This window comes from Aythya ferina (genome assembly GCF_964211825.1).
Source record: "Aythya ferina genome assembly, chromosome: 1".
NCBI classification, from domain to species: domain Eukaryota; kingdom Metazoa; phylum Chordata; class Aves; order Anseriformes; family Anatidae; genus Aythya; species Aythya ferina.
The window spans coordinates 143,914,383-143,941,089 of record NC_140296.1 but is presented as its reverse complement, the minus strand read 5'-3'; the positions used below and the strand labels follow the sequence as shown (position 1 = coordinate 143,941,089).

The 26,707-nt window shown below is 47.0% G+C and overlaps 1 protein-coding gene and 1 long non-coding RNA gene across 7 annotated transcripts in view; both read left to right on the top strand.

Moving 5' to 3' along the window:
• Positions 1 to 267: 267 nt before the first annotated feature.
• LOC311429489 lies at positions 268 to 9,943 on the top strand. The gene is made up of 3 exons (XR_014688272.1): positions 268 to 387; positions 1,879 to 1,979; positions 6,857 to 9,943. It is a non-coding gene; the product is annotated as an uncharacterized lncRNA (long non-coding RNA).
• Positions 9,944 to 10,282: 339 nt separating this feature from the next.
• The window catches only part of DENND5B (DENN domain containing 5B), a 110,039-nt gene continuing 93,614 nt past the window's right edge, over positions 10,283 to 26,707 (top strand). For 2 of the 6 annotated variants that reach the window (XM_084535857.1, XM_084535858.1), the window contains exon 1: positions 10,285 to 10,475. In XM_084535857.1, the coding sequence (XP_084391983.1) occupies positions 10,364 to 10,475 (112 nt within the window). In that variant the 5' untranslated portion in view covers positions 10,285 to 10,363. Of the gene's footprint in view, positions 10,476 to 26,707 lie in introns of all 6 variants that reach the window. The other 4 variants (XM_084535855.1, XM_084535856.1, XM_084535859.1 and 1 more) reach the window with 4 other exon arrangements.

Sequence of the window (26,707 nt, the reverse complement as noted above, 5' to 3'; positions counted from 1 at the left end):
GGAGAGGCAATTCAATTATTCTGTTGTGCCTTCAGGTACAATCCACACCTACTCATTTCAGAATCACTGCATCTTTTGCATTTGAGAAATAGCTAACCTGACAAAACAAATCATACATTATATGCAGTATGTCCTGAAAGCATTGTGTGTTTTTCATAGGTTTACTTGTCCCTATACCTTCCAGCTGCATTGGGTTAGGAGAAGGAACAAGCAACAGCTGGCAAAGATAAAGGTATCAGGTGCAGCCTGGCATAGGATGGAAGCAGGGGAGCATGCAAGGTGTAGTTTTCTATGGGGTGAAATAAGCAAAAGCTAAGTTAATCTGTCTCTCATGCTTATGTAGGCTTAGTCTTTCTGAGATGAAGTGTTCTTGCAAGAGTCGCAGAGGTAAGACCAAGAAGATGAAAACTCTCATTTCTAACATCACCCCTAGTTTTGTCTTTGCCTGTATACACAGTTAAAATGCAATTGGTCTCAGTTGTTTGCTCATGTTCATGCACAGCCAAGCATGGGAGTGTTTATGTAGCATAGGCAAAGCCTCAAAAGACACATGGAGTCAGAGGGTTTCTGCTTTTCTTTGTGTTCACTGCTCTTCAGAGAGTGCTGTACCTTGCCGATGCAGCTGTGTGCTGGTCCAGATTTGGCTAACTGCTCATGCAAGAGTGTTGTGGGGCTACTTATTTTGATATTAAAACTAGAGGATGCATATTTTTAAGGGTGCTTAAGCTCTGTTTTTTAACAGCTGAAGTCTCCTTGAAATACTGAGACCTTGACTCAGGTGGGGTATCTTGTGACAATCGGCTAGCCCGAGTGAAACCTCACTGTGTGGGAAACTTGGGCAGAAACCAGCTGAACCTGATGAGCATATCTGCAGTTAATGAATGTGTCCAGAGCTGTGTTGTGTACACACAGGTGTGCTGGTGGTTCTGGTTGCACAGCAAGAAGGTTTCCACACAGGCAGCATCTAAGAAGGAGCTACCATGATGCTGGCACAGCCATTTGGGGGTGACTGTGTTAGTACTCCCAAAGAATGGCTGGTGGGGGATAGTTAGCAGTGGGTTTCTTCACAGCTCCCTTTTGTCATCCACTCACTGAACGGTCCCCGTTGTACTTCTTGCACCGCTGTGATGCTACTATGTAAAATCTGTAAAAGCTTTTTGGATGCCTGTGCTATCTCTTGGGTGGTTAGAGCTTTAGTGTTACAGCAATCTACTGGAAGCTGTTGGGTATCTCAACTTGGGAGCTGGGTATCTCATCTCTGGAGCTAGCCTATGGTGGGACAGAGCTCCTGGAGGAAGAAGGAAGGGCTGCAAGTAGAGCTGATGAATGGCTGACTGCTGTCACATCATTTATCTGTTTGTTTATTTGTTTTCTTTTTTCTTTTCTTCTTTTTTTTTTTTTTCTGTACCATCACATCAGTCTGCACTTCCCTGCAAAGCCCTGAGAGAGGAAGGAGATGGCAGCTGAGAAGGGGCTGCTTGTGCGCTAGGGAGCCTCTCCAGCTGGTCTCAAGGCAATCTGTATTTGTCTAAGCCTGCCTGGGTGAAATGAAGATGTTTTCCATGTCCTCATCCTTCCTGACTTCCTGCAACAGGAAAATCCATCCTGCCTGCCTCTTCCTTGGGGCTCTGCCTCGCATCCCCTCAATATTTAATGTTCCACGGGTGATCTGTAGGTCTCATGGTTTCAGACCTTAGCTTTCCCCAAAGATGCCAAACGACAGTGCTAAGCCAACGTCTCATCTGGAGCAAGAGAACACAACTGCAGCCTGGATCGTAATGCAGCCAATGTTTCCCAAGCTTAGCTCTCCTTCTTGTCAGGTGGGCTCTGTTCAGTAGTGTGTTTAAACCCATGACTAATTCCTTCTCTCTTCTCCAGGCAGTGCTCCAGCATGCTCCAGAAATCAACCAGAAATCAAAATCAAATGTAGAAGTACATTTGATTGTCTGATTTTTAAGGACCCTGCTAACAGGGATAAGGTAAGGTAAACAAAGATTTCAAGGAGCTGCATCAGTTCCCGGGAGCCGGTTGATTCAGTATTTCCCCAGTGCCGGAGAACTTCACAGAATATTTTAGTTTCCCACTGGTGCTAGAGCCTGGCATCAGCTGAACTCTTCCTTTCACCTTCCACGCGGTAGTCTGCCAAACATTTGGATTCTCGCAGGGATCTGGGGACAGAAGAAGTGATGGAGGTCTGAAGCAGATGCAAGACAGGCAGCATTTATTCACTAGAGAGTTCCTAGGGGAAACTGCTCACGTTCGATATGCCTCCTCTTCTGGTTGATGCTTGCTGTGATGTTTTGGGGGAGTTTCAGGTTCCTGAAGCAACTTAGCTGTGAGTCAGGGTCAAGCTGTGTCAGGACCTCTGCTCTTTGGTGTTTTGCACTGGTGTCTAAAGTGTCTAAACAAATGACCCCACTGCGGGGATGCCCAGAGGAATGGAAATACAGCTGCCCTGCAGCCCCAACCAGCTCATTCTCATGATGAATATGTTGGAGCTTAAGTTCAACATGACCAAGTAGAGAAGAGCTACTACTTGTGCACATGGAGGTATCGGAAGGTCTCGAGGGATTGGAAAAGGTCTCAGCATTTGGACCTGTTGTCAATTTTCAGTGATACCCTACAAAGAGTTACTTCCCCTGGCTTTCCCCTCCATGCTTAGTCATGCAGGGTTAACCTCCAAAATGTGTTTTACACCCTTCTCCATAGAATAAAGGCAGTTGTCATTTTTGTATCAGCAGGTTTGAAATGCACACCAAGCCAGATCCATAGAGGTTTTTTTTGGTTTGGTTTGTGTGTTTTTTTTTTTTTTGTTTTTTTTTTTTGTTTGTTTTGTTTTGTTTTGTTTTTTTTACAGAATAGTTTAAACTGACATTACTGACATTAGCCTGTATAAAATGGCATTGTGCTTCAGACCTCTCCAGGCTGACTCAGGCAACATGCTGCAGCTTCCTTCATAGAGTAATAGAATGGTTTTGTTTGGAAGGGACTTTAAAGATCACCCAGTCCCATCCCCTGCCATGGGCAGGGACACCTCCCACCAGCCCAGGCTGCCCAAAGCCCCGTCCAGCCTGGCCTTGAGCACCTCCAGGGTTGGGGCAGCCACTGCTTCTCTGGGCAGACTGTGCCAGTGCCTCACCACCCTCCGAGTGAAGAATTTCTTCTGAATATCTAATCTAAATCTCCTCTCTTTTAGCTTAAAGGCATTCCCCTTTGTCCTATCACTACACTCCCTGACCAAGAGTCCCTCCCCAGCTTTCCTGCAGGCCCCATTAGGCACTGGCAGGTCACTGTAAGGTCTCCCCAGAGCCTTCCCTTTTCCAGGCTGAACACCCCTAGCTCCCCCAGCCTGTCTCCAGATGAGAGGTGCTTTAGTCCTTGATCAGCCTCGTGGCCTCCTCTGGACCCACTAACAGATTCATGTCCTTGTGCTGGGGGACCAGAGCTGAATGCAGGGCTCCAGGTGGGGGGATCTCATGAGATACCTGTGCAGCAGCAGAGGACACAATGCAGAAATGCCTGGGTGGGCTTGGGGGCTGGATCCCAGCAGGGCTGGACTCTCCAGCTACGTGCAGAACTGCTCAACTGCCTCCTGCCACAGCACACCCAGCCTGGGAGCCCCCTGTCTTGCTCTGCCTCATCTCACAGCTCTGTTTCTAACAGGTGAGAGTCAGGTATCGTGCAAGCAGCTGCACCCAGCTCTGATGGAAGCAGCAGTGTTGCTGTGACTGTGCCTGGCACCAAAGACTGCTGCTGCTGTCTTGCTCTCACCCCTGCCAGGCAATGCTGAGCACTGGGAAGCCAATGCCTCTGGTTTAGCTTGGGAAAAACTCCTGGGATTGCCCCCTAAGTCTTGCATTTTGGCCTGCAGGGAGGCACTGAGCCTACTGCCACATCAGAGGGTGTTAAATACTCCCACCCGCAAAGGATGTGCCTGACAGGAACTGCTGGAATTGCTCAGCATGGATCCGGTTTTCAGTATGTTGTGGCTATTGGCTTGCAAGGAAGTCACCCAGAAACATGATCCTCAAGGAGAAGCAATCTGCTTTGATCTCTCTCCTGCTGTTAGATGTGAGCTCAGAGCTGCTCTCCAGTGTTTCTAAGCAAAAGCATGAGTGTTGTAAGGCAGAACAGCAGAGCTGTCATTGGTAGAAAGAATCCTAAGCAGCAAAGTACTTCCAGGCAAAATATTATTATCTGCCATGAAGAACGAGTGGTGGAGAGATGGCTGAACCTATGGGTAGCAGAAGTCTAAGCATTTATAAAAACACAGGCTGTAATAGGAAGATTGAAACAGCCCCTTCTGTGCTTTGATTTGCAAGAACTGCTTTTAGATTGATAACATAACATCACTCCAACGACATAAATGTTTATTATAACTGCACGCAGCAAAGCAGCAATCCTTGCTAAACGGTGAAACAATTCAAAATGCATATTCATTCAAGGAAATACTTTTCATCTGCCCTTGATCTCATGTTGTATATTGGCTATGGATTCAGTGGATTTGGATTTCTTTAGCACGCCCTTGGGCTTTCAAGTGTGCTAGGATGCATTGTAATGTAGATGTGGGGTGTCTGGCACTTCTTGCTGAATAGGGCTTCAAAGGGAAGTTGGGAAATTGAAATCGGGGAAGTTGAAATCAGACTCTAATTACATTTGTACGGGGGCCAAAGGCAATTTGACAAAGAGCTTACATGCTCTCCGTGAACAGATTTTTGTCAGGAGTGCATGAAAATACACGGTTGGTTCACGCTCTCCCTGATAGCAGCAGACGTGGGACTGGAAGCAAAGATAAAGGAAAAGCCACGATGTTGGCCAGGTGTATGTGACAGCCTGGGTGCCTCTGCTCTGCAAGCTTTCCCAGCACTTCCCGTGGGCAGAAACTCACGTGGGTACATTTAGTGGCAAGACTCCTTGCCCAAGCAAACGCGTGCTGAGGTCCTGGGGCGCTGATATCAGGGGAATATGAGTTTAGAGCCGGGAAAACAACTCCCCAGCGGAAAGCAACCCTGAGCCCAAAACACGCGGCCCCTTCCCAAACAAAGAGCAGAGCTTTGCTCCACACACCCGACTCAGGGCTGCAGGAAAGGCATCTGCCAGCACAGCACGGCGTGGCGCTGGGACGCCGGGGCTGCCCACAGGTGCATCCCCCAGCGGGGCCGCCCTGGGGAACAACGGGGCTTTGTCCTAGCAGATGTTAGGGCAAGGGGGAAGCGGCATTTGCTCTATGCTCCTGGGGGCTGTTGAAGCTGGGGAGCTCACTGACCCGATTACTGGGAGCTGGTGCTTCTCAGCGGCTACAGGGATTTGGCCAAGGTCAAGCGGCGAGGGAGTGATGCTGGGATGGAAAGCTGCGTGGGGGCTTTAGCTGGACGCTTACAGCACAACGCCTCCATTAGCGCGTGACGTGCCAGTGATTGATGCAAGCAGCGTACTTTGCTGATTGGGTTTGATCTCGGCGTGTGCGTCTTGAGTGAGCAAAGAGCAGCAGGCGTGTCTCGCAGGGCAAAGCGCGGTCTTTGACCTCTGGGTCTTGGCACTGAATCATCCGAATTGCAGCGGCTGCACGTGAGCCTGCTCCTGACTTGGTGAGGGGGAAAAGGGAAGGCCACCTAATCGGGCGCTTGGCAGGAGGAGGTGCCTCTTGCAATCTCAGTGCAAAAATCAAAGGAAAAGAAGTGGAGCAAAACGGCAGGCAGGAATCATGGATTTTCACCATTCTGGCACAAAACGTGTGTGGAGGAAAAGGAGGTCCCAAACCGGGGAGCCCTGCCCAGCCCAGAAAGGAGGTGCCCCTTTGGCAGAGGGCTGAGTTGTGAAGCCAGGCTTGCAGAATGGAGACAGGCTGCGTATCCCCATCATTGCCTGTGCTGTAGGATCAGCTTTCTGAAATCGGGCTAGGTGCATTTGCCAAGGAGTTGGAAAATACTGTGGGTTTTTTGAGAAGAAAGCATGTAGGGCCAGTAGTGGGATGGAGGGAGAGAGAAGGTGCAATCAGCTATTAAATCATTTTGGTTGTCTTGTGAAACCTCTCCCTCGGGGATCCTCTCCAAAAGCAAATAAGAGTGGAATGTGTCTAGATGTGTTTGCAGTGGAAGGGCACGTGTGATGGATGTACATAAAATGAACAAAATGGAATCGGCTACAACAGAGAATTAAAGATTTAAGATCTTTAAATTGTAAATCACAGGAGCTTCGGAGTTCCTGTGGCAGAGATGCAGGGAAGTCGTCGTCTTTTCCTTCGTTATCTATAATTCTGCTATATGAATAATAATTACCAGTGTGACAGAGGAAAGCCGTGTGCTTTTATTCCAGCTTAATCTTTACAGATATGAGGCCAGTATAGAAGACGAGCTACTTGCTTTAATGGTATTATAATTTGATTTAATATTAGAATATGTGCCTGCAGTATCTGCTCTCTGAGCAACAACAAATTGTGCTGGAGGAAATGTTCTTTGCTCTGTGTCTTCTGGCTAGTGATCTGGTGTGTTTGGTTTTGAAGCCTCAGGCAGCAAATACCTTTCCAAGGTTTTAAGCAGTCTTCTTGCATAAGCTAAAAGAATAAAAACTGCTTTATGAACCTCGCTGTAAGATCTGCTGCTGCTGCTGTTGTTTTTCTCCCTGCTTCTGCTGTGTGCTCTTGTCTGCTTTGAGCCTAGGATGGTTTTAGTGTCAGTCTTAAAGTCCATTCTTATAAGCTGCCTTTCAGCTAGTTATTTGCACTCTGCTTCTCGTGAGGTAGCTCACAGTGCTGCAAACAGCTCAAATCAAAGTCAGCCAAAAGTAGAAAACTGTTCTGAGCATCGCAAACATTCGTTTTCATCTAATTTGTTTTCCCTCTCTTCCACCCTACCAGATCTCGTGACTGCATAGCTATTAGAGGAAAATAAGAAAGGCTTTCAATGGAAAATCAATGTGGCTTGGCAGCTGGTAAGGGATCGTATGCAGGAAGCTGTAGAGCTGCCTTAAGTAGTTGAGCAATCCATCAGCAGCAAGCGCGATTTTCATTTCATTGAAGAATGCTGAAGAAAATAAAATGTGAAGCAAGAGTCCCAGCAAGGAGAAGTGATACAGCCTTCAAATAGCAGGGTTTGCCACCTCTCCGAAATGTTGGGCATTGCCTCCTTGCAGAAGTAGGACAAGGAGCTTGACAGACCTGCAGTCTGATCTTTTCTGGCAGATCCTAAGGGCAGGGGGGGCTGACACGCTTGTTAGCATTTGACCCAGTTTAAACTAACAGATCCTGAAAAACAAAGACTTGCTGAGAGATTAAGGAGCGGGAAGGCTGAAACAACTTGATACTGGGAGAAATCTTCCCTCCAGCTGAAGACACAAGTACCAAAGGAGGAAGAACAAACCCCCCAAGACAAAAATCTCCCCCTGCTGACACGCTGCTGGTGATGGAACGAAGCTGTTGCCACGGGAGAGCAGATTAAAGTAAAAAGGTCCTGGGCAGGTCTGGTCTATGCTATGAAGTTTTTTATGTTCACCCCAACCTGCACTTCAGTCCTACTGTATCCTTTCCCCATCTGCTCTGGCACTGCTCTGTATTCTGCAGTCCCAGGGACAAGCCCCATCTCCCCAGTATTATTGTCAGCGTGCTTTGAAAAGGGGACATCCAGCCCACCCATTGTCCCTTGCAGAGAGCCAACTCCCTTTGCTGCTGAAAGGAAAAAAATCCTCATAATCCCACTGTTAGCTCCGATCATCCCAGATGTGCCTCACAGCACAGCCCTACCAGTCACTGCCTCTTCCCTGGCTGCAGAAAAGCTTCTCCACGGCATGTGCCTGACTGGTGAGCGTACACCACAGATTTTGATGCTTTGTGGCCTCGTTCCCATTATCCACTCCCTCTACAAGAAGTTCCACAGCCCTTTTGTGAACCTGCCTGTGGCTGCTGTGAAATGTAGGTAGTCAGTGTGGCAAACACAGAGGAGGTGTTTGGCTGGTCTCTGAAGCAGGGCAGCCCCTCTAGAGAGGCCTTGGTGACCTGTGCAGGATGGGTTTGGATAGTGAAAAGAAGATTAAGATTAAAAATAAATAGAAAAAGCCTAGATGCTGGGAAAATAGTGAGAAAAAAAAATCTAATTAAAGAGGAAAGGGAATCATGGACCTGGAGGGAAGACCTGTGTGCTTTCCTGTGCTGTACAATGTAAGGCACTGTGCATCAGGCAGTGACGTGTTACATGCAGGTGCCAGTGCATTTTGCTCAAACGCCCTGTGTGAGCAGGGCCTTTTAAGAAAAAACCCTGCATGGCACAGCTGAGCACAGGGTGGGCACAAAGCGTGGGGTAGGGTAGGTGCTACGAGCCAAGGAAGCAGCCTGAAAGAAAACAAATGGAAAAAGTAGCTGTAAATGGGTGTCCAGTCTGCCTCCTGCAGTGGAGGAGAGCAGTGCCACTGGGCAGGAAGGCAGAGGGCCCTCATGTAACTAAGGTTGTGCGGGTGAGTTCTGAAATTTTAATATTGTCCGAAGAGACTACTGTCAAGCTTACTTTAATTGTTAAAATCTCTTAAAAGTTACCAATTCTTTGAGATGAGAGCCAGGGTAAAAGGAAAAAAAATAAGATGAAAGTGAAGTAGGGGAGCTACCCAAAAGTGGTATGTGGCATCTGAAGCTAGGCTGGCTTGGAGGGTAACACTGAACAGCTCAGATGGAAGGGTTGAGATGACAAAAATCCAGGCCCAGGGACATAAAATGGTGCACCACAGGTAGGAATATTTGGTGCTGCCATGTCTGCTGGCACTGAGAAGGAGCTGGGTGGCCTCATTGGGATGACGTGCCCAGAAGATCCATCTTATAAGAAGAAATCATCATTGCCCATGTGAAACTCCTGCAAGAGCATCTGTGGGAGCTGTGTATATAGGAGCAGGAGCTGAACGTTACAGCTGCTCCAGGAAGAGGAGTGGATTTTTGGACCCCGTTTGTTGGATTTTAAACCTGTAACCTCACATGCTGTAGTTCATGCCCATGTTTAATGCTGTATGTGTCATTGATGTTTGAGATTAAAATATCTACTCAACTATTTGAACCAAAAAATGTTGTCCCGTGCAGAAGACAGCTAAACAAAGCCATCTAGAACTGCCTGCTGCCCAAGAACAGGTCAGGATTGTTGTGTTAAATGTTGGGTTACTCTTAGAGGGTGTCCTAACTCGTACATCTTTTACAGAGTCTGGTGAAGCCACTTTTCTTGGACTTCCCGGAGACACCCATGCAGTCAGGCCTCCAAAGAGACACCTACAGCACGAACGAAAGCAATTAGGCTTGAATGAGAGTCAGAGACCGACTGAGCTCTTATCCTCTGACCTACAGCCAACTGAGCAGGCACATACAAGTTAATAAACAAACCAAATTAAATAAAATAACCCGGCTCTCAGTGCAAAGTCGAGAAAATAAGTGGACTCACGGAAAACTCCTGTGTGGATCCAGCAATGTCTAGTTTGTTTCATTGAGCACTGCAGCCACCAGATTCTGTGATGTGACAGAGGGCTCTGATCTTATTTTTCCTTGGATATTTTAGTGGGGAAATTGGTTGAGTCCTTGTCTGCTTTCAGTAGGCAGGAAGGTGAGATGTGAAAGGGCATCTAACATGTTGGTTCAAGGGGAAGGAGGCAGTGAGAGATGCTGCTGAGGGTTGCCAGCGGGTGGGAGGGAGCAGTTCTTCCCCCTGCCTCTGCATTATGGCCTGTGTTGAAGGTAAAATAATGAGTTCTGTGCAGGCATTTCCTACACCAATGCCATCATCAAAGGGGTTTGTTGAACAAGGACAATATGGATCAGAGCGTGTGGCTCATGGTGCTGAGAGGTAACTGAGGGAGATCCTAAGAGTCCATGCTAAGCAAGGGATGGGGCTGAAGATTGCACTCTGCATATACCAAGGGTAGTACGTGAATTTAGGGAAGAATGAAACTGCACATTGAGTGATTTTGTGATTCACAACCCTACCCTTTTAAAAACAGATCAGCTAGTGCTTCAGCGTGGGGTGACGATAACCGCAGGGCTCACAGGAACGGGGCTAAAATCACGCCGATTCCTTCCTGGATATGCCAGAAGGGCTGTCAAACCCCAGTCCGTCAGGCCATGAAGAGATGCTTTAGGACCCCCTCACACCCCCGGAGCCCCTCAGCTCCCCTCGGGGCCGGGCAGCAGCAGCAGGGGGGGGGCCGGGCAGGCTTTAAAAGCCCCGCGGGGGCGGTGCGCCCGCTCCTCCCGCCCCCCTCAGCTGACGGCGGGGCCGGGGCCGCTCGGTGCCCGCCCGCCGCGGCCTGCGAGCCGCCGGGGACGGGGATTTGGGGACGGGGACAGGGACGGGGGGCTCCGTGAGCGCTGCGGCACCCACACGGAGCCGCCACCCCCGGTGGGATGAGCGGGAGCGGCGCCCCCGGGCCCGGCGCGGCGCCCTGCCGCTTCGCCCACTACTTCGTGCTCTGCGGCATCGACGCGGAGAGCGGGCTGGAGCCCGACGAGCTGGCAGGTGAGGGGGGCTGCGGGGCTCTTTGGGGTCGGGGGGCTGCTGCAAAATGTCCCTGCACCCCCCCCCCCCAACCCCCAAAGCCGGCACCGCCCCGGGGGGAGGCAGCCGGGGGGGCTCCGCGCCGCAGCGCGGCCGGGAGACGGCGTCTTCGGCCCTGGTTCGGGTATGGGGGGAGCTGAGGAAATGAATGGGATCGCGTCTTTTTGCCTTTTTTTTATTATTATTTTATTGCGTTTGGTGGTTAGCTGTTCAAAAATAGCCGGCCTCCGCCCCCGGAGGTGTCACGGAGCCAAGGCAAATTGTGGCGATGGGGTCGTGGCGGTGCTAACTCATCCGCTCGGATGGTCAGTGCCCACCGCCCGATTTGGGCAGGCTTGTGCGGGGAGAAGGCGGCATCCCCCCCCCCAGACGGCGCTGTGCTCAGAAGGAAGCGTTTAAGCCATTTTTATTTTTTTTTTAACAGGTAAAATCAGATTGACGAGAAGCTCGGTAACGGGACTTCAGTGCTTGGATGCTAAACGCTTCCTCCTGGAGTCGGGATTTGCGCTTTGCTGCCCATTTGTACCCATGCTGTGGGTATGGGGGGCACCCCACAGCCGTGCCCACCCGAGGGTCCCGGCGAGGCGTGCGCTGGGCTGCGGCAGGAGCGCGGCGCCTCCCGGTTGTGTAAGAGCAGGAGTCGCCATCTGCGTCGCCCATCAGCGCGCCCCGGTTGAAGTTCATCTGTCTGTGGGCTGCAAAAGGGGGGCAGATCAGGGCACCCGACTTCGCCAGACCCGTAGCCTTCCCCATGGTCTTTGCATGGAGCACGCGTTCGAGGGAGTTGGGGTCTCAGACTTGATGCCTGAGCCAAGTGGTCTTTGAGCCGTGTGGTTTTTAACATGTGCCCGTGACTGCGATCATGGTTTGGCTTTAGTGCTCTTAATAGAGATCTCCTGGCTCATGAGCCTTCTCCCAGCTGATGGCACGCAGGGTTGGATTTGCATAACACGACCTATTGGGGTTTCAGGAACTTGAATTTTGAGTCATCTCTAACTCGTTGTTCTGAAAAGAGGCTATTTTTAAAGCAGTGGTGGCTAGCAGGCTGTGCCTTCCCTGGTGACTACCTGTATTTTTAAAAACCTGTCTTTTGCTCATTTCTGCTCCGTTTCACAGTAGGGTAAACCAACGTGCTCTTGGGGAGCACTGTTCAAGGGCAGATGAACGCTTTTGGTCCATACAGTGTCGTGGCTCTGTGTCTTCCACGGCAATTTAGGAGGTTTAGCCAAACTTCCAGCAACGCGTATCTGATTTTAAAGCTAAAGATATGGTTTAAGCATGCAAAAACTTTTGGGTAATGCCAATTTTGGAGGCATCTTCAGTGCTTAAGGAGGTTGGGATATGGTAGAGGAAGAACTGGAGTAACAGGAACAATGGTGGGACTTCATATTACCACTGAGCAGTGTTATATTTTTAGGGACTCGTGACAAGAGCTCTCTGCTATCAGCTGGGAGCTCAGCACTTGGAAACGTCGGAGAAGAACAGGCAGTGCTGGGAGCCACAAATATAATGCAGCCATGGAGAAATTAACTCTGGTTTTAGATGCAGCTGAGAAGACATTTCTGTTAAACCTTGGGGAGTATTAATGCCACTATAGGCAGGCACCAGCGAGATCTCATCTGTCTGTTACAGGTTTCAAAAACTGAGCTACCAGGATTGAAATCATAATCGGAATACGCAGGGAGAGAGATGCTTGAGGAACAGAAAGGCTGTTGTGTCACAGGACACCAACAAATGAGGCTGTTGCTTTCTAAAAATGCTTTTACAATGCTTTCTGGAAAGAAACAAGCCTGTTATCTTGGTGTTGAATTATGTAGCTGTGATAGCTTTCCATCTTACTAGCCTTGTGCTTAAAGAAGCTGTTGAGGGAAGTCATGCCTTTGGTGAAGAGCTGCCATTGCTTAAGCCGTCACACAGATCATCCCTAATTTAGCAAAAAAGTAATTAAGAACCTGCTTATCTCAAACCGTGCAAGTCCCTTAGCAGCCGCAGTACACAAAGCACCTTGCTGGAATAAGGCTCGAGCACATCGAACTGCGCCAGACCTGAGCACTGAGCAGAGGAGCGAGACGAGACGGAGGCCCCGGGGCCTGTTCTGTGAGCGGAGAAGCAGAAGTTAGAAAATCCTCATGGGGTTTTTGGTTTCCAGATGGACTGGCTGGTGATCAGCAAAGGCACGGAGGAGCTGCGGGTAAGGCAGCCCTGGTGTCAGCTGGAGCTGCCAGACCTGTGCTGTGGGCAGCTCGAGGTGCGCAGGAAGGCTTTCCTTGCCCGACGATTTAAACCCAAATTCTCCCTCCGCACAAAGATTTTGCAGTCAAAAAATGATAGAAACACATCTGTAAATTTATGCGTCAGGCGTGAAGCAAAATGTTCAATGTCTCTCTTGGAGGCAGCACAAATAACTGCCCTTGTGAGGCTTTCAAATTCTTTTTGTAGGGTTGCTATGTTTAATCACAAAATGAAGTACAATCAATGTTTTAAAGGTTGACAAGGTCTCTACATGCTTTTAGGGAAGAGTGACTTGCTCTATAGGTGCTCCTGCAGATGCTAAGTGCTTAATATACATTTGGTAGATGAGAATTTTCCACCATGCAAATGATTCATTTTGCTTAGATTTTTTTCTCACTTTTGCATGTGTATTATTTTGCGGTGTAGTTTGTTTTCTTTTTTAATATAGGAAACTACTCCACAGCTGACTTTTCAAATGACGTCATTTTGGTTTTTAGGTCAGTTTGTTTGAAAGCTGTCCACCTATTGCTTGATTTGGTGGTATATCCAGGCATGCAGCACAGTAGCGTATGGGTTATAATGCTGGCAAACACTTGTGGCACTAGCACAGAGCTCTCGGTCAAGGATGGAAGAAAAAAATCTAGGGACTTGAGGGAAGAAAGGAAACTATCTAAGGATTTCTTGGCACTTAATATTTGGAGAGGTTGGGAAAGAAAAGCAGTTTATTTGACATGAAATATCTTGAAAAGCATGAAAATTTCAGTATTAGTTTCTGCTTCCTGTTGAGCTCCACTAAAATAGGATGAAGGAAGTTTCTCTCTTGTGTTCAGGGCTGATGGAAAATATGTTTCAGTTTGCTTTCATATTCATACCTCCTTCTCCAGGTAAAGTCATCTTGAGACCATCAACGCTGGAATTGCATGTGCTTAAACAAACACATTGTAGTAAATATTTTGTTGCCTCAAAGAAAAGCAGTTTATTAAAAGAAAAACAGTTTATTAATAGTTTGTCATATTATATAAAATTTAAGCACGTGTGCAAGGCATAAGATTTTTCTGCCTGTAGCCGCCATTATGTTTTGCTTTGATAACATATTAAACTTTGTAGTACCTTGTTAAAGAGTCGCATACAAATTCTAAATACTGTAATGTAGGGAAAAAATCCCAAGTACTTGAGAGTCAGTTAAAGACAATGAGATGTCTTTTAGTGAGGGAAATAATTTCGGGTTCTGGAAGAAAGTAGAGAGGCAATTACAGGTGGGTATTTTGTTCCCAATTAGAGGAAGAGGTCTGAGCTCTGCAGAGGATGCTACGGAGTGGATGCTAATGGAGCAGTTTGGAGGGAGAGAAGATGTGGTTAAAGTGAGGGTGTAGTAAACCAGCATAGAAGTGAGGCCTGAAGGGCTGCATTGGATGATGTCTTCTGTGTTTAGGAATGTGAATATTGCTGAAGTTGTAGTAGCTGTGTAAAATGTGATGTTTTGTAGCTTTTTCCATGTGTAAACCTCAAGCATGGAGCATGGTATCGAGGTAATACTTTGTAATTAGGAGAATTTCGAGTTATTGTACCTTGTCTAGCAATATACTTCGCATTGTCTAGTTTTGGATTCAGTGTCGTAGCATCCTGGGTCAATTTATACTTTAAAGCTGTAGGGAGCTTCACTGCTTTTAAGACCAGCTATTTATTTTCTTGCTGTGACCAGCCAAGCAGTTGCTGGGAGGGCTCACTGGCCCTGCTAACGGGGCATGTCGAGTGTCTTGGGGAAAATAAACAATACTTCTGCCTCTTGCTATAAATATCCAGACGTTGATAATTAATTTCCTCCATCAGTGAAACATTATCTGAGCCCATAATGATGAAAAACAAACAGTGTGCCTTGCAGTCTGGCTAACTGTGCTTCTTGTCTAGCAGGCTCTTATTTTTAGAAAGGCAAAAGCCTTTTTATTTCTTGTGTGCCCTTGGCACCTGCATGCTCCTGCAGTGCACAGCCTGACGCAGCTCGTGCGGCTCTCCCTCCATCTGACTTCCTTCGTGCCAGGTCACAGCAGAGTGCCAGGCTTCGAAGGGGAAAATGTAGTGGCATTGCTACAGTGATGCAACTTCTCGTGTACGTGACCTTTCTCAAAATAAGTGATTGGGTTTTTTCCTAGTTTACTGGAAATACAGATAAATTTCCCTTGACCAAGGAATGTCTAAACAGTTGCAGTTCCTGTTCATGACTTACTTGGTTGTGACAAATGAAAAGCAGGCTACGGGAGTTTTGCTTTTCATTTTTTAAGTACAGTCCAGAGTGATGCAAAACATGCAGTGTCCTGGTTAAGTAACCTGGATAAGGATGAAACTAGTACTGGTTGAGGAGAAGATGTCTCATGTACAACTAAACGTACCTTAACATGCACCTCAGAAGCAGTTGTAGTAGGTTGCTCAGGATTTCTGATCATTACAGTGCTGGTGGATGCGATGGAAATCTAGTGTTCCTCCCACCCCACTTCTCTAAGAGGAGATGCTCAGATGCAGCACTACATCTTCTGGCTTTGTGGCTGGAACATGAAACTTTTGTGGATGAGGGATTGGATGGAGTAGCTGGCTTATCAAACTAACTTTTTTGGTAATTTGTCGGAATAAATGAGGAAAACACAGGCTGTACATTTAGGAAACCTGTTTGATAGAAAACTAAGTTGTGTTAGTATTTTGTTAACATAAAATCAAATATTTTGATTTTGATCTACGTAAGAAAACTGTTGTTGTTCTAGTTAAAGGGAGCGTGGAGATAGCTCTGCTGCCACACAGCCTTGGCTCAGCTCAGAAATTAATGTTTCTGCTCTCTTCTGCATCTTCAGAGAATTTTTTGGATTTGGGTTGGGTTTGGATTGGATTTTTTGCTACTGGGGAAAAACAGAATTCCGTTGTAACACCACGTATTGATTTCTATAGATTTCTGAATTATACAATGCAGACTTAACTACTGTAGGATAATTTCTGCAGCCAAAGGAAACAGTGTCCTTATAAAGAGTTGCCGATATTATTGACAAGCATCACTGCCAGTTACAATAACCTTCAACAAGGAGTGACTCTCCTGTTTCGTCGGGTAACAGACCATTTGTGGAATTGCTAACGGCTGTGATGTGTTAATATGCTTTAGTAATAAAGCCTTCATTCTCTATCTTCATATAAGCCAGAGAGACACTGGATTTAAATGCTTCTCTCCCCATGGTGTAACCCTTCTATTATACGTTTGCTTTCTTTGAGTTTTTATCTTGTATTCCTTTGAAAATAAGGAGCCAACCAATTGATTGGGTTGGAAAAGTATCTGTATCAATAGCACCAACTCACTAACACTAAACCAAAAAGAATTTCGTGTTCTTCCCTTGCCCAATAAGCTGCTGTTTTAATTTCCACTTCAGCTAAGCCCTCTCGTACTCTCAGAAGGCTTTTTCACTGCCAGGGGCTGCCGCAGTAGCACAGTAGAAGGTATGCCACTGTAAGTGAGGGTGGTTTTTTTTGTGCAAATTGAAAACTGTAGTAACAGATCTGTTAATATTGCGGCATGGAGCCTTTTCACTTCACATAGTGTAAACCGCAGTGCCACCAAAGTGCTTGCAGGCGCAGCATTTGAGCTGCTGTCCCTTAAAGGAATGGCCTGAATCTAGTCCGTATCATGTCATGTCGTGCTTGGGGTCACCCATCCCCACCCTGGCAGCTCTGCAGGGTGTCACTTGGTGAGGGCTGGTGTCCCTGTGGCTGGCAGAGCCCAGGACCTGCCCCAGGAGAAGAGTGTGGAAAGGCGACAGTGCCGGCACCCGGCTGGGCCTAGCGGGGCCTTGTTGCAGTTGGATGTTGGTGTTATGTGGGGAAAGATGGTGTTTTCCAGCCTGTGCAGGAGTTAAAGGTGCCTTTGGCAGTAGAGAAGGCTCCTGGGTCAATGTCCACCTTCATGGTGCTCCTCACAGTACCCGAGGGTGGTGGCACCTGAGGAAAGCGACATACGCCTCTCTGACGGCGAGGCCTGCTGGAGCAGAGACAGGGCATACACCAGAACTGCTAAGGGCGGTGCGTGACTGTAGTATTGATTTCTTTGCTCAGCTGTTTGCCCGAGAAGCCTTTCTGTACTCGCCAGCGACGCGCCAGTGCTGCAGGAGCCGTGCCAGCGCCCTGACATCGTGCCCAGGCCTCTGCTGTGCAGGCGCAGAGCTCGCCGCAGAAACACCTCCAAAACAACTGGCACCGGGAAATGTGGTGGTGCACGCAAGCCAGTAACGTGAGGATGTTGCAGCTCTCTTGCCTGCCATTTTTCACCTGTTTGTCATGGACTAATCAAGCTGTCCTGAATGCCAGCTAGTCCCCGGAGCTTGCTGGCAAACGTGTGGCTCTTGCAGGTGATGCTGGATGCACAGCTGGCACGCTGCTCCCTGCTGCAGCTGCTGGTCTGGTGCAACGAGCACTGGAGTGAAGGAGAAATGTGAACGGAAGAACAAATAAACACCGTCTGCACTTTGATCCATTTAATGCTATGGCACTTCTTGCTATTTGTGGTCATGTATGACCACTTAGATATGTGGAAAGGTGATTTTAAGTAGCTTGTTCAGCCAGATCTCCTGTGTATGGAGAAGAACAGTAGCGGTTAAAATAAATAAAGCTCGTGGGTGTTAATAGCATTCAATTCCTACTCCCTCCCCCTTTCCCCCCCTTCATTATCTACCTCTTGACCAGAGAACAGCAAAAAAATTCTTATGGTAGGAAAAGCTACATGGAGGAAAAACAATTTTGGTCAGGAAAGAGTGGGTCTTAGTCACATTAGCCGTATAGATAATCTCAGAAATAATTAGGGAAGAAATGGCGATGGGTCATCACAATAAGACATACTTGGGAGATGACTAATGTGCCTCAGACTGCTGAGGTGTCAGATATTGGGATGCCTGGAAGAAGCTTCTGTTACATTACCAGTATGAAAATATAAACAGCTTAATTGATGCTCTGTGTTTGGAGTCAAACAGTTTCGCTCAGCTGTCTGATCATTGTATCTAAACGAGGAGCTTTTTTGTTGGGGTATCCTAGGCTTGATGAACATGTCTTGCTGGAAGTGTCAAGCCATGTTCCTTCAGGGTGTGGGGTTTTGCTTCTTCCTCATTTCTCTACATAGCAACCAAATCCATTAAAAATAACTCAAAACATCAAAACAGATGCTTAAAGAGTGAAATGGAAATTGCCTTGGTAATACGTATGTTCTGTAGAGTAGGCTGAAGGGTTTTGCTAGACGTCCGTGGCTTGCTTTGAGCGACAGTGCAAGAATTAACTCTTGGCAAAATAGAATACGGGGCGGGGGGGGGAGTTATGTTTGGGTTTTGTGGATCTGCATCAAAAACTTCTTCTGAGTGAAGAATAAACGTAAATTACATACAAAACCATCATCAATTCTTGTTTTGTGTTCGGGGCAACATCACTCTTGGAGAATGAGCTTGTTCTCCCTTCTCAGAGCATGAACTTGGCTTTGCTTTACAGTAATATTATTCATCAAATTGCAATAGTTCTTGGAGCTGGTAGCGATTTTTTGTTGTTGTTTAAACAAGCTGTATGTCAAATGGGGCTTTGAAGCTGTGTGAGCGGTAGGTTGCACAGCATGAAGGCCAGAATCCTCTTTCCACCCCCTCCTTGGTATTCTCTTGTCATGTTAAAGACTAACATGTGGAAGGGTGAGGGGGCCTAATCCGAAATACCATGCTGTGTAAACAATGACAGGATTTAAAAAAAATGAAATAAAATGCTCGACTGTTGTGGGTGTGTAGTGGCTGCAGCTTTTCATGGATGGTTGAAATTATTTGTATAAATTTGCATTTTTTTTCTTCAGCTTCTATATATATGCTCATTTCTATGCACAGCTATCTTCATGTGCAAAGTGATAGGCATGCAGTGCAATGTTACCGGTGTTAGCAGTAACTATAGTTACAAGGTACAAGCAAGTGTCACTGGATGCTTCTTACATTGGGCTGCTCAGGTGCAAAATGCGCTTCTGATGCCTTGTGACTGAAAGACAAGAGGGCAGAGCTGTTTGTAATGACACGATGAAACCAAGCGCTCACTGAACTTGTAATTTTTCAGTGAAACGGTCATCAAATGGGCTGAGCAGCCTGCTTTTGACTGACTGGTGTCCTGGATGTGGCTGGAGCTTGCTGGGAGAGGAAGACACTGCCATGGTCCAAATATGTATTGCTTATGCTGGTGGGAGATGCCTGGCAGGATCCAGAGGCCAGGTTCTTGCTGCCCTGGAGGCTGATGCCCCAGCCCTGGTGCAGGATCCCACCTCCCTGGCTTTGTGTCCAGGTTGCTGCTGAGAGGAATCTGTTCCAATGGTGTGAATACCTTCTGTGCCCTCTGCACTCCTGTGAGACATTCTGGAAAGAGAAAAGAGAAAGCTTTTATTTATTTATTTATTTATTTATTTATTTATTTATTTATTTATTTATTTATTTAATTCAAACTATGAAGTATTTGAGTAAAGAATGCAATATACAATTGGGTAAATGTTTGGCTTTTCATTGAGGGAGGGGATGCTTTGTTGATTAGTTAGTTATTCACACAGTACTGTTTTTCCATCAGTATTCCCACTTGATATTCTTGTTTGCTTTATGCTAAGCAATACTCTGACATGAATTTGAAATTAAGTATAATTTTATGCTGAAAAACAAAGCAACAGCTCTGTTAACGTAGACCTTGACACCGCTGTGATTCTGTCTGGTGTAGGAGAGCGAGAGGGCCGTGTCACAGGTTCTTGGATGGGACCTCTTGTCATGTGGATGTTGTGCATTCTCATGTGGTTTATTCTTCCAGTGTAATAATTTGTAGGTACACTGCACAGAGTATTTGGGGCAGAATCCTCACATTCCATTAACAAAAAAAAAATAAAAATAAAAATAAAGAGAGAGAGAGAGAGAAAAGAAAACCACCACCTTTGTGTAATAAATGAATATGAGATGCCAGGTCATGACTTACAATGCTTAAGAGCTGTCAGGTTCTTTGTAAAACTACTGATCACGGATGTATGCCTCGTTGCAGAGCTTTGAATGGCGCATTCTTCTGTACATTTTGCCTTGTAAACACTTCAAGAATGTCAAAGCTCGGAAGAATGGTATTAAAGCATCTTCAGTGCACCCCTTTGCAGGTTGTCAACCTTTGTCTCTAATGACTACTGCTATGAATCTGCCAAGGGAGAATATTTTCTCTGGAAATCAACATAGCAGCTCTTCAGCACAGATGGATCACGTGTCTAGCCTTTTCCCAAGATGATGCTACTCTGGATAGGCTTGTCTTACTAGCATTTGCAAATATGTGGACTCTTTCTGGCTTTAGCAAGTGTGATAACAGATGTTGTTTGACTGTCATAATTCAAGCAGGGATATGTGGTCTAATGTTGCTATCTTAAATTGAGGACTGACTAAGAACTAAAGAATCCCAGTGTAAGGAATTAAGCAAGCATTTTTTCCTGTATGAATATGAACATCTGCATAGGGTGAGGCAGCTGTAGCTGTCGTTTTATGTCATCCTTAGAGAAAGGGGAATGAACGGTGGTGCAAGATGTTAACTTTAACAATAGCCGTTCTGGTTAATAACTTCTATAGTTCCTATGCCTGTGTCTTTGTTTCCTTTCTTCTTGGAGCTGCCTGCAGGGTTGGGAGTTGGGAGAGGAAAGAAAGAGCTCAGTCTAACACACTGCTTTAAAAAAAAAAAATCACCACCAACAAAAAAAAAAAAACCTCTAGCTTAATGCTTGCTGAACTTCCCATGAAAACCATGCCTTAATGAGCACAGACCCCTCAGCCATGCTTTGTCCCGGTCAGCAGGTGAGGAAGAGCCGAGGTCCCTGGCGCGCCTGCCCTGGCTGTGACCCGGGGCTCAGGGCCCCTGTTAGTTCAGCTCCTGTGCTTTCGGCAGGAATAAGAATGAGCAAACGTCTTGTCTTGTGGCCGGGATGCATTCATGCTCCTTGCCTGCAGGTCTGTGCTAGTGTTGTAAGGCATCTGTCCAGGTGCTGGGGAGAAAATGCACAAATTCAGGTCTTGTCTAGAGCTGAGAATGAATTACTCGCAGCAACTGCTGCAGTGGAGTGCCCAAGATCTATTGTATTTGATAGCGTTTTAGATCTGAAAACTATTTGCAATTCAAAACCCGTCTTGGGTTTCAGTCATCGGCTAATATTTTGTCAGCACTTCATGACAATGACTTCTGTCCTAGCACTTGCTTGCAGTGTACTGAATAGCTAAAAAGGGAAGTTTACACTTGGCAGCAGACCATCTGTGTTGGTGATGTTGTGGTAGTCTCACACTCAAAACTAAGGCTTGTGTGATTGATAATGTGATCACACTAGCCTGTTTTTTGTTTTGTTTTGTTTTGTTTTCTTCTTTAATACAGAAACCACAAAGCCCCAAAGAAATCTGTATCTTTATCTACCAGTTACTGAACCCACATTTTAACTTTGTCAGAGGTAAAATTGAAATGAGAGGGAGATTTTTGATTTATTTTTGGGCTAATGGCAGCCACATAGCCAGGCCCCGAGCACAGGGTATGTGTGTTGCCCCCTGCCCATCTGCTGGCCTTGGGGTCTGGAACCACTCAAGGTATGGAAAGGGAAGCAGGAGCAAGATGAGGTAACAGGCTGGTGTGAATAAAAGGAGCTAATGGTAAATGGTAAGAGGACCCAAATTTCTGCCCTGGCGTACACTTAGTGCCTTCACCCAGATCTGTGAAAACATGCTGCTGCGTGTAATGCCCTCTTTCTTGGTCTTTCCCTCTCAGTCCCACTGCTCATGTGGGTTTGTTAGGGGAGCAACACAGCACCTACAGCGTGATAATGGGCAGTGGGAGCAAAGCCAAGTTTGCCAACTAATGGCAGTGCGAGGGTGGTTGTCTGCTGGGTCCGAGGCCTTCCCCAAATTCAGTGAAAAGTTGTAGGTACTCGGGTCTGTTGGTGCTATTGCATCCAAGAAATATGTCTATGGAAAACTGTTTTTTTTTTCTCAAAATGGAGTGGAAGGGAGATACAGAAGCAGAAAGTGCTGGGGAAGAGGGCTCTGTACTTTTTTAACTTCCCAATCTTCCTTCTTCCCACATTTGAAAACAAACCAGCTCTTCCTTACGCTTTGCTGTTGTTTAAAAAAACCTATTGTGTCCCCTCTGATAATATTGTTAACAACCAAGATCTGAATTCTCAGTGATGCGTAAGGGGTCATAAAACAGTGTTGAGTACATTGAGTTTTGAGTGCGTAACTCCAGTAAAAGGCAGTGCAAGACGTACGGCTAATTGCTCCACGTTTATGAGTTGTCTTTGAACTAAATGTCCGTATTCAGCTGAGGCCGGCCACTGAAGCGGCCTGAAAGGACGTAGCGCTGCTCTGCAGTGCGGCGGGCGGCTGGCAGGCCGCGCCTGATTAACCTGCTCATCCCAAAGTGGCACCGCTCCACGCTCTCAGCAGGCTTTTAATAGGCGAGTGCCGGCAGCTGAGGGTGCCTCTGGGTTGCTGCAGAGCCAGGGCTAACATAGGGACTTGGTTTGAAAACCATAGCTTGGGCCTGTTAGGTGTCTCCTGAAAATACCTTATCGCTGAGCCTCCTGGTAGCAGAGTGAGGAAATAGCTGTAGGGTTTCTGGCAGAACAGGCCGGGGTTGCATTGGTAGTGTCCGTGTGGAAAGTATAAACGTGGCTGACTCGGTTTCTTTCTTATATTACCTTCATATATTTTTTTCTAAGTAATCACTTAAGTGATTCCCTGCTAAAGTGAGCACTTTAAAACACATCTCCACATCACTCATAGCAGCAGAACTGTTCTGTGTGGGCTATTTAAGTCTTCAGGTTTTGTTGCCCTGAACTCTCTCCATCTGAAAAACTTTGTGAACCTCATCAGCTGTGAGGGGCTGACTCTTGGTTACTCGCTGCTAGACTGTGTTGAGTCTTAGTTTCTCTGAGGGCTGGTGTGGCCAAACCTCCCTCAGGGAGACGAGTGGTCTGCCGAGTATTTGGCTCTTTTTTCGTGGGTTCAGTTAAGCGCTTAGTAAAAGCACACAGAAGTCTCTGAGAGTCAACAATAATTTGTGGTCCAGAAAGTTTGAAAATTATCCCAGCCTTCAGAGAAACCCTATCAGAAGGCTACTTAGAGACAAGCAGCCCTGGAAAAGCTTACTGTCATTTCCTAAATACGTTTAATAAGAAGGGGATTCTAGCTGAATTTAAGCAAGCTCCTGCAGTCACGACTTAAATTTGTTTTGCTTTTTTTTTTGTAGTGGCTTACTGATAATTGTCCTTCCTACACATTTAAATTCTACTCCTTAAAAATGTATTATCTGGTTTATTTTGGATGAGGTCATGGGTTTCACAATATTGCATAAAACCGAAACCAAATCCTCCTGTCTGCAGCTGCAGTGTTAAATAGAGCATCATTGTCATGGGGTGAGCATGGCTGTCAAAACACTTCGGGCAAAGTGGGTAACATGAACAGTTCTTGTATGTTAAATATTTATAGAAGAAAATGCAAACTCAGAAGAATGCTGCCAGCAGACAGACTGCTTAAACGCATCACTGTGTTGGTCATGGCACGCATCTTCACACGAACTTTAGGAAGGGTGCAGCGAGTCGTTTATGTTCATGCAGAGGCTCGGTGGCATACCTTTTCTCCACATAAAACACAAAAAGGAACTGGAAGTTTAAAACTTAAGAAAAATAACAGCTTTACATGAATAATCTGCGCACCAGCTGCCCCCGAAGCAGCCCCTCCTCATGGCTCAGTGGTGTTCTGCTGGAGCAGTCACAGCACAAGCACCAGCCTCCAGGGCCAGCACATCTTTGGTTCAGGTCCTCTGGTGCAAACAGGTGGCAAACCACAAGCAGAAAGATACCAAGGAGAAAACCGTGTCATTAGCTCTGGCACTGTAGGATAATAAATCTCAGCTGCATTCTTTAGCTTTCTAGGCGTCTTCCAAGCAATGCACAATGGCTGTGATTAATATGACTGTTGTATTGTCTTAAAGAATAAGCTTGAGCCCGCAGATAGATGACATAATTTAGCTGTAATGAGCATCAGCTTCATGTGTTTGATCTCAGCACTTTGAATTTCGGCGTCATTGTTGCCATGTCCTTGAGAGATTGTTTTATGCCCAAGAAAACTGGTAAAGGGGGGTGGGGGGCAATTTCTATGAGTGTGTGAAAAATCCAACCGATGAGTTGCCCTGAGGACACTGCCTTTTTTGTTGTATCTTGTTTTTAAATATGCAGGATGAAAGCAGCTGGATCATTTGTAATCCGCACCCACTGTTTTTCAGCAAGATTTTCTCTTTGACAGAAGTATTTCTTGCTGGGAGGTGTCTGCCCATGGTGCCGGCGATGGGTATTTCCCTTTGTGCATCAAGCTGTACCAAAAACCCACAGTGAGGCAAAGGCTTTTCTCTCCTTTACCAACCATCGCCCCGTCCGTCACCTCCTCAGCAGGCTTCTGCCTCGTTTCCTCCCTCAACTGAAGTCAGCATCTCCTTTGATATGCGCTCCTGTCACTTCACATTTTCCTTTCCATTGCCTGGGCTCAGCTGACGCAGGAGAAACGGGAGAGAAACAGTTGTGTTCTCTTCCCTGCAGCTACCTGTAAAGGGCTCTTCCCGTCTGTGTGCTTTGGCAGCACTGGAAAGGGAGGGCTGGGAAACTACAAAGCACCTCAGCCCTAATTATTCACCTACTGTAAGGGCCTTGCTTTCCTGCTCTGGATATTCACTCTTGACTGTGTGGGTAGTTTGGCTGGCGGAGGCTGCTGACTTCAAAGCCATTGCATTGAGCTGCATAAATGCTTCAAACCCAAACCCGTCCTCCTCAGAGCTGCCTGGCTCAAACGGGGGCACTGCCCCTCAGTGAAGGGGTGGCAGGGGCTCTCCCCAGTGGCATTACTTCTGTGGGGAGGAGGGGGAAAGGGATTTAAAAATCCTTCACCCCTTCCTATTAAGTCTGACTCATTTTTGTCTGGTTTAGCATTGTGGTAGAAAGAAACATAATGGATTTGTTAGGGTCAGTGCTTCACAATGCGATGGTTGACTTTGATGGGCAATAGGGCCTAGTTTGCCACTCCAGACAAAGGATTTGTAGGTCTTGCAGGCTGCCATCTGTTTCTAAAAGCAAGGTTTTTTGTAAAGAAGTGATGCAGCTTGCATGCTGAAAAAGTTGTGTTTTTTTTTTTTTTTTAAACTATTTTTTATTTCTAGAGAACTGCTGACCCTTTGTGTTTGAGCTTGTAATTTCAAACAGAAGCAGTTTATTAATAGCAGGACTCCCCTTCCCCCCTCCCCTGGGCAAGCTGGACATCCAAATCTCATTAGTGACTGGCTGATGTCTTCTGAACTACTTGTGTTTTAGAGTGCATGTATTCATCCCCCAATTGTTCTCTTCTTCTGTCCACCCCCCACCCAAGCTATCTGAAATGCCAAGTCTGACTGCAGTCAAGTGGTTTGCATTTATTTTATCGTGTAAGCGTGTAAGGGACAGATGGGAGAAGAAATAACGCTCGGCAGTCATCAGTCTTTTCACTCAGGATGAAGTTGCACCTTGTGCTCTCAGTACAGAAAACTGTTGGTCACCCTCTGCCCTTTAACCCAAACTAGAAAGTCTTATTTTCCTGCAATGATTCCACTGCAGAGTCTCTTAAATAAAGGGCAGGCCTACCTGTAGGGCTTAAGCGTGCTGCTGAGTACAATCTATTTATGTACCGTGCATTACCCTGCCTGTTAGCTGATTGTTTCTATGTATAGCAACTGGGGGGGGCACCGAGCTGTGCAATCCAGGTCTGGAGGGCAGGAAACCTGCTGCAGGACTTAGCGAAAATAATGAGCAGAGCCTCTGCGGTTTTCCTCTTTCCAGCTGCAGACAAACGGGGCCGTGAGCATTGATGAAGAGGCCCTGGCTCCCAACCTGCTCGGCTCATTCATTGAGCTGCTTGCTCTCCTGATGCAATGGCACGGCCAAGGGCTGGCTTCAGTGCCTGTTCCTCTGCAGTGCTGCCAGGTCACTTTGGGACAGGGAGAAGCTCAGCTGCAGCAGTGCACAGTGTAACTGCAGCTTAATGGGAGTCCAGCTACGTGGGAGAGGGAGAGCAGGGCAACTTTTCCTGCCCCTAGGCTAACAGCTGGAAAAAGTTCTCCTGTTCCTTCCTTCGAATTAGTGCTTTCCCCTTCTGTTTCTTGGCTGACGCTCTTACTGCCCCTCTGCACAGGGTGAAACACTGCTGAGCCACACAGGGGCTGCCCCTTGCTCTGCTGCGAGATGGGAGCATGCCCCGGGGTAGGAGGCAGCTTGTGGAGGAAAACACTGCAGGAGCAAAGGGGCAGTGAGAATGGGGGGTTGTTCCAGTCCTTAACGCTGTTTGGGTGCGCTATTCTATTTTTTGGAGGAGTGCACTCAATATACATGTGTGTTATACACACGCATTGCTGAAAACAGAGCAGGCGGTGCAGCGCTCCTCTCCTTGTGGCAATTAATACGCTGTTGATGAATGTCACACTAAGACTGGTGACAGCCAAAAGAAGCCAGCACCTTCCGCTCACCCCAGACACAAAATCCCATGTGCTGTGCCAGTTACACCCCCTGTATGGCCATCCTGGGCACTTGGGCACCCGCCTGCACGACGCTGCTTGCCACTGAGCAAGCTTCTTTGTTCCTGCCGGCTGCCAGCCGCTAGCAGGAGGCTGGCAAGCTGTGCAGGGGCTCTTGTCCTCGTTGCCAAAGTGCTGTATGTCTGGCCATTCCTTCAGTCACCTTTTCTTTGTCCCACAAGTAGGGTGCAGGATTGCCTGCCCTGCCTCCGGCCTGCTGTTGGCTGGCGAGCAGCATGACAAGCTCCAATTCCCTGCCCTGGCTCTCCTCAGAGCTCTGCGCTGAGCCTCCAGTGCTGCTTGTGCGAGGAGGGCTTTTCTTTTGTGTAGGCAGCTGATGAATAGAGGAA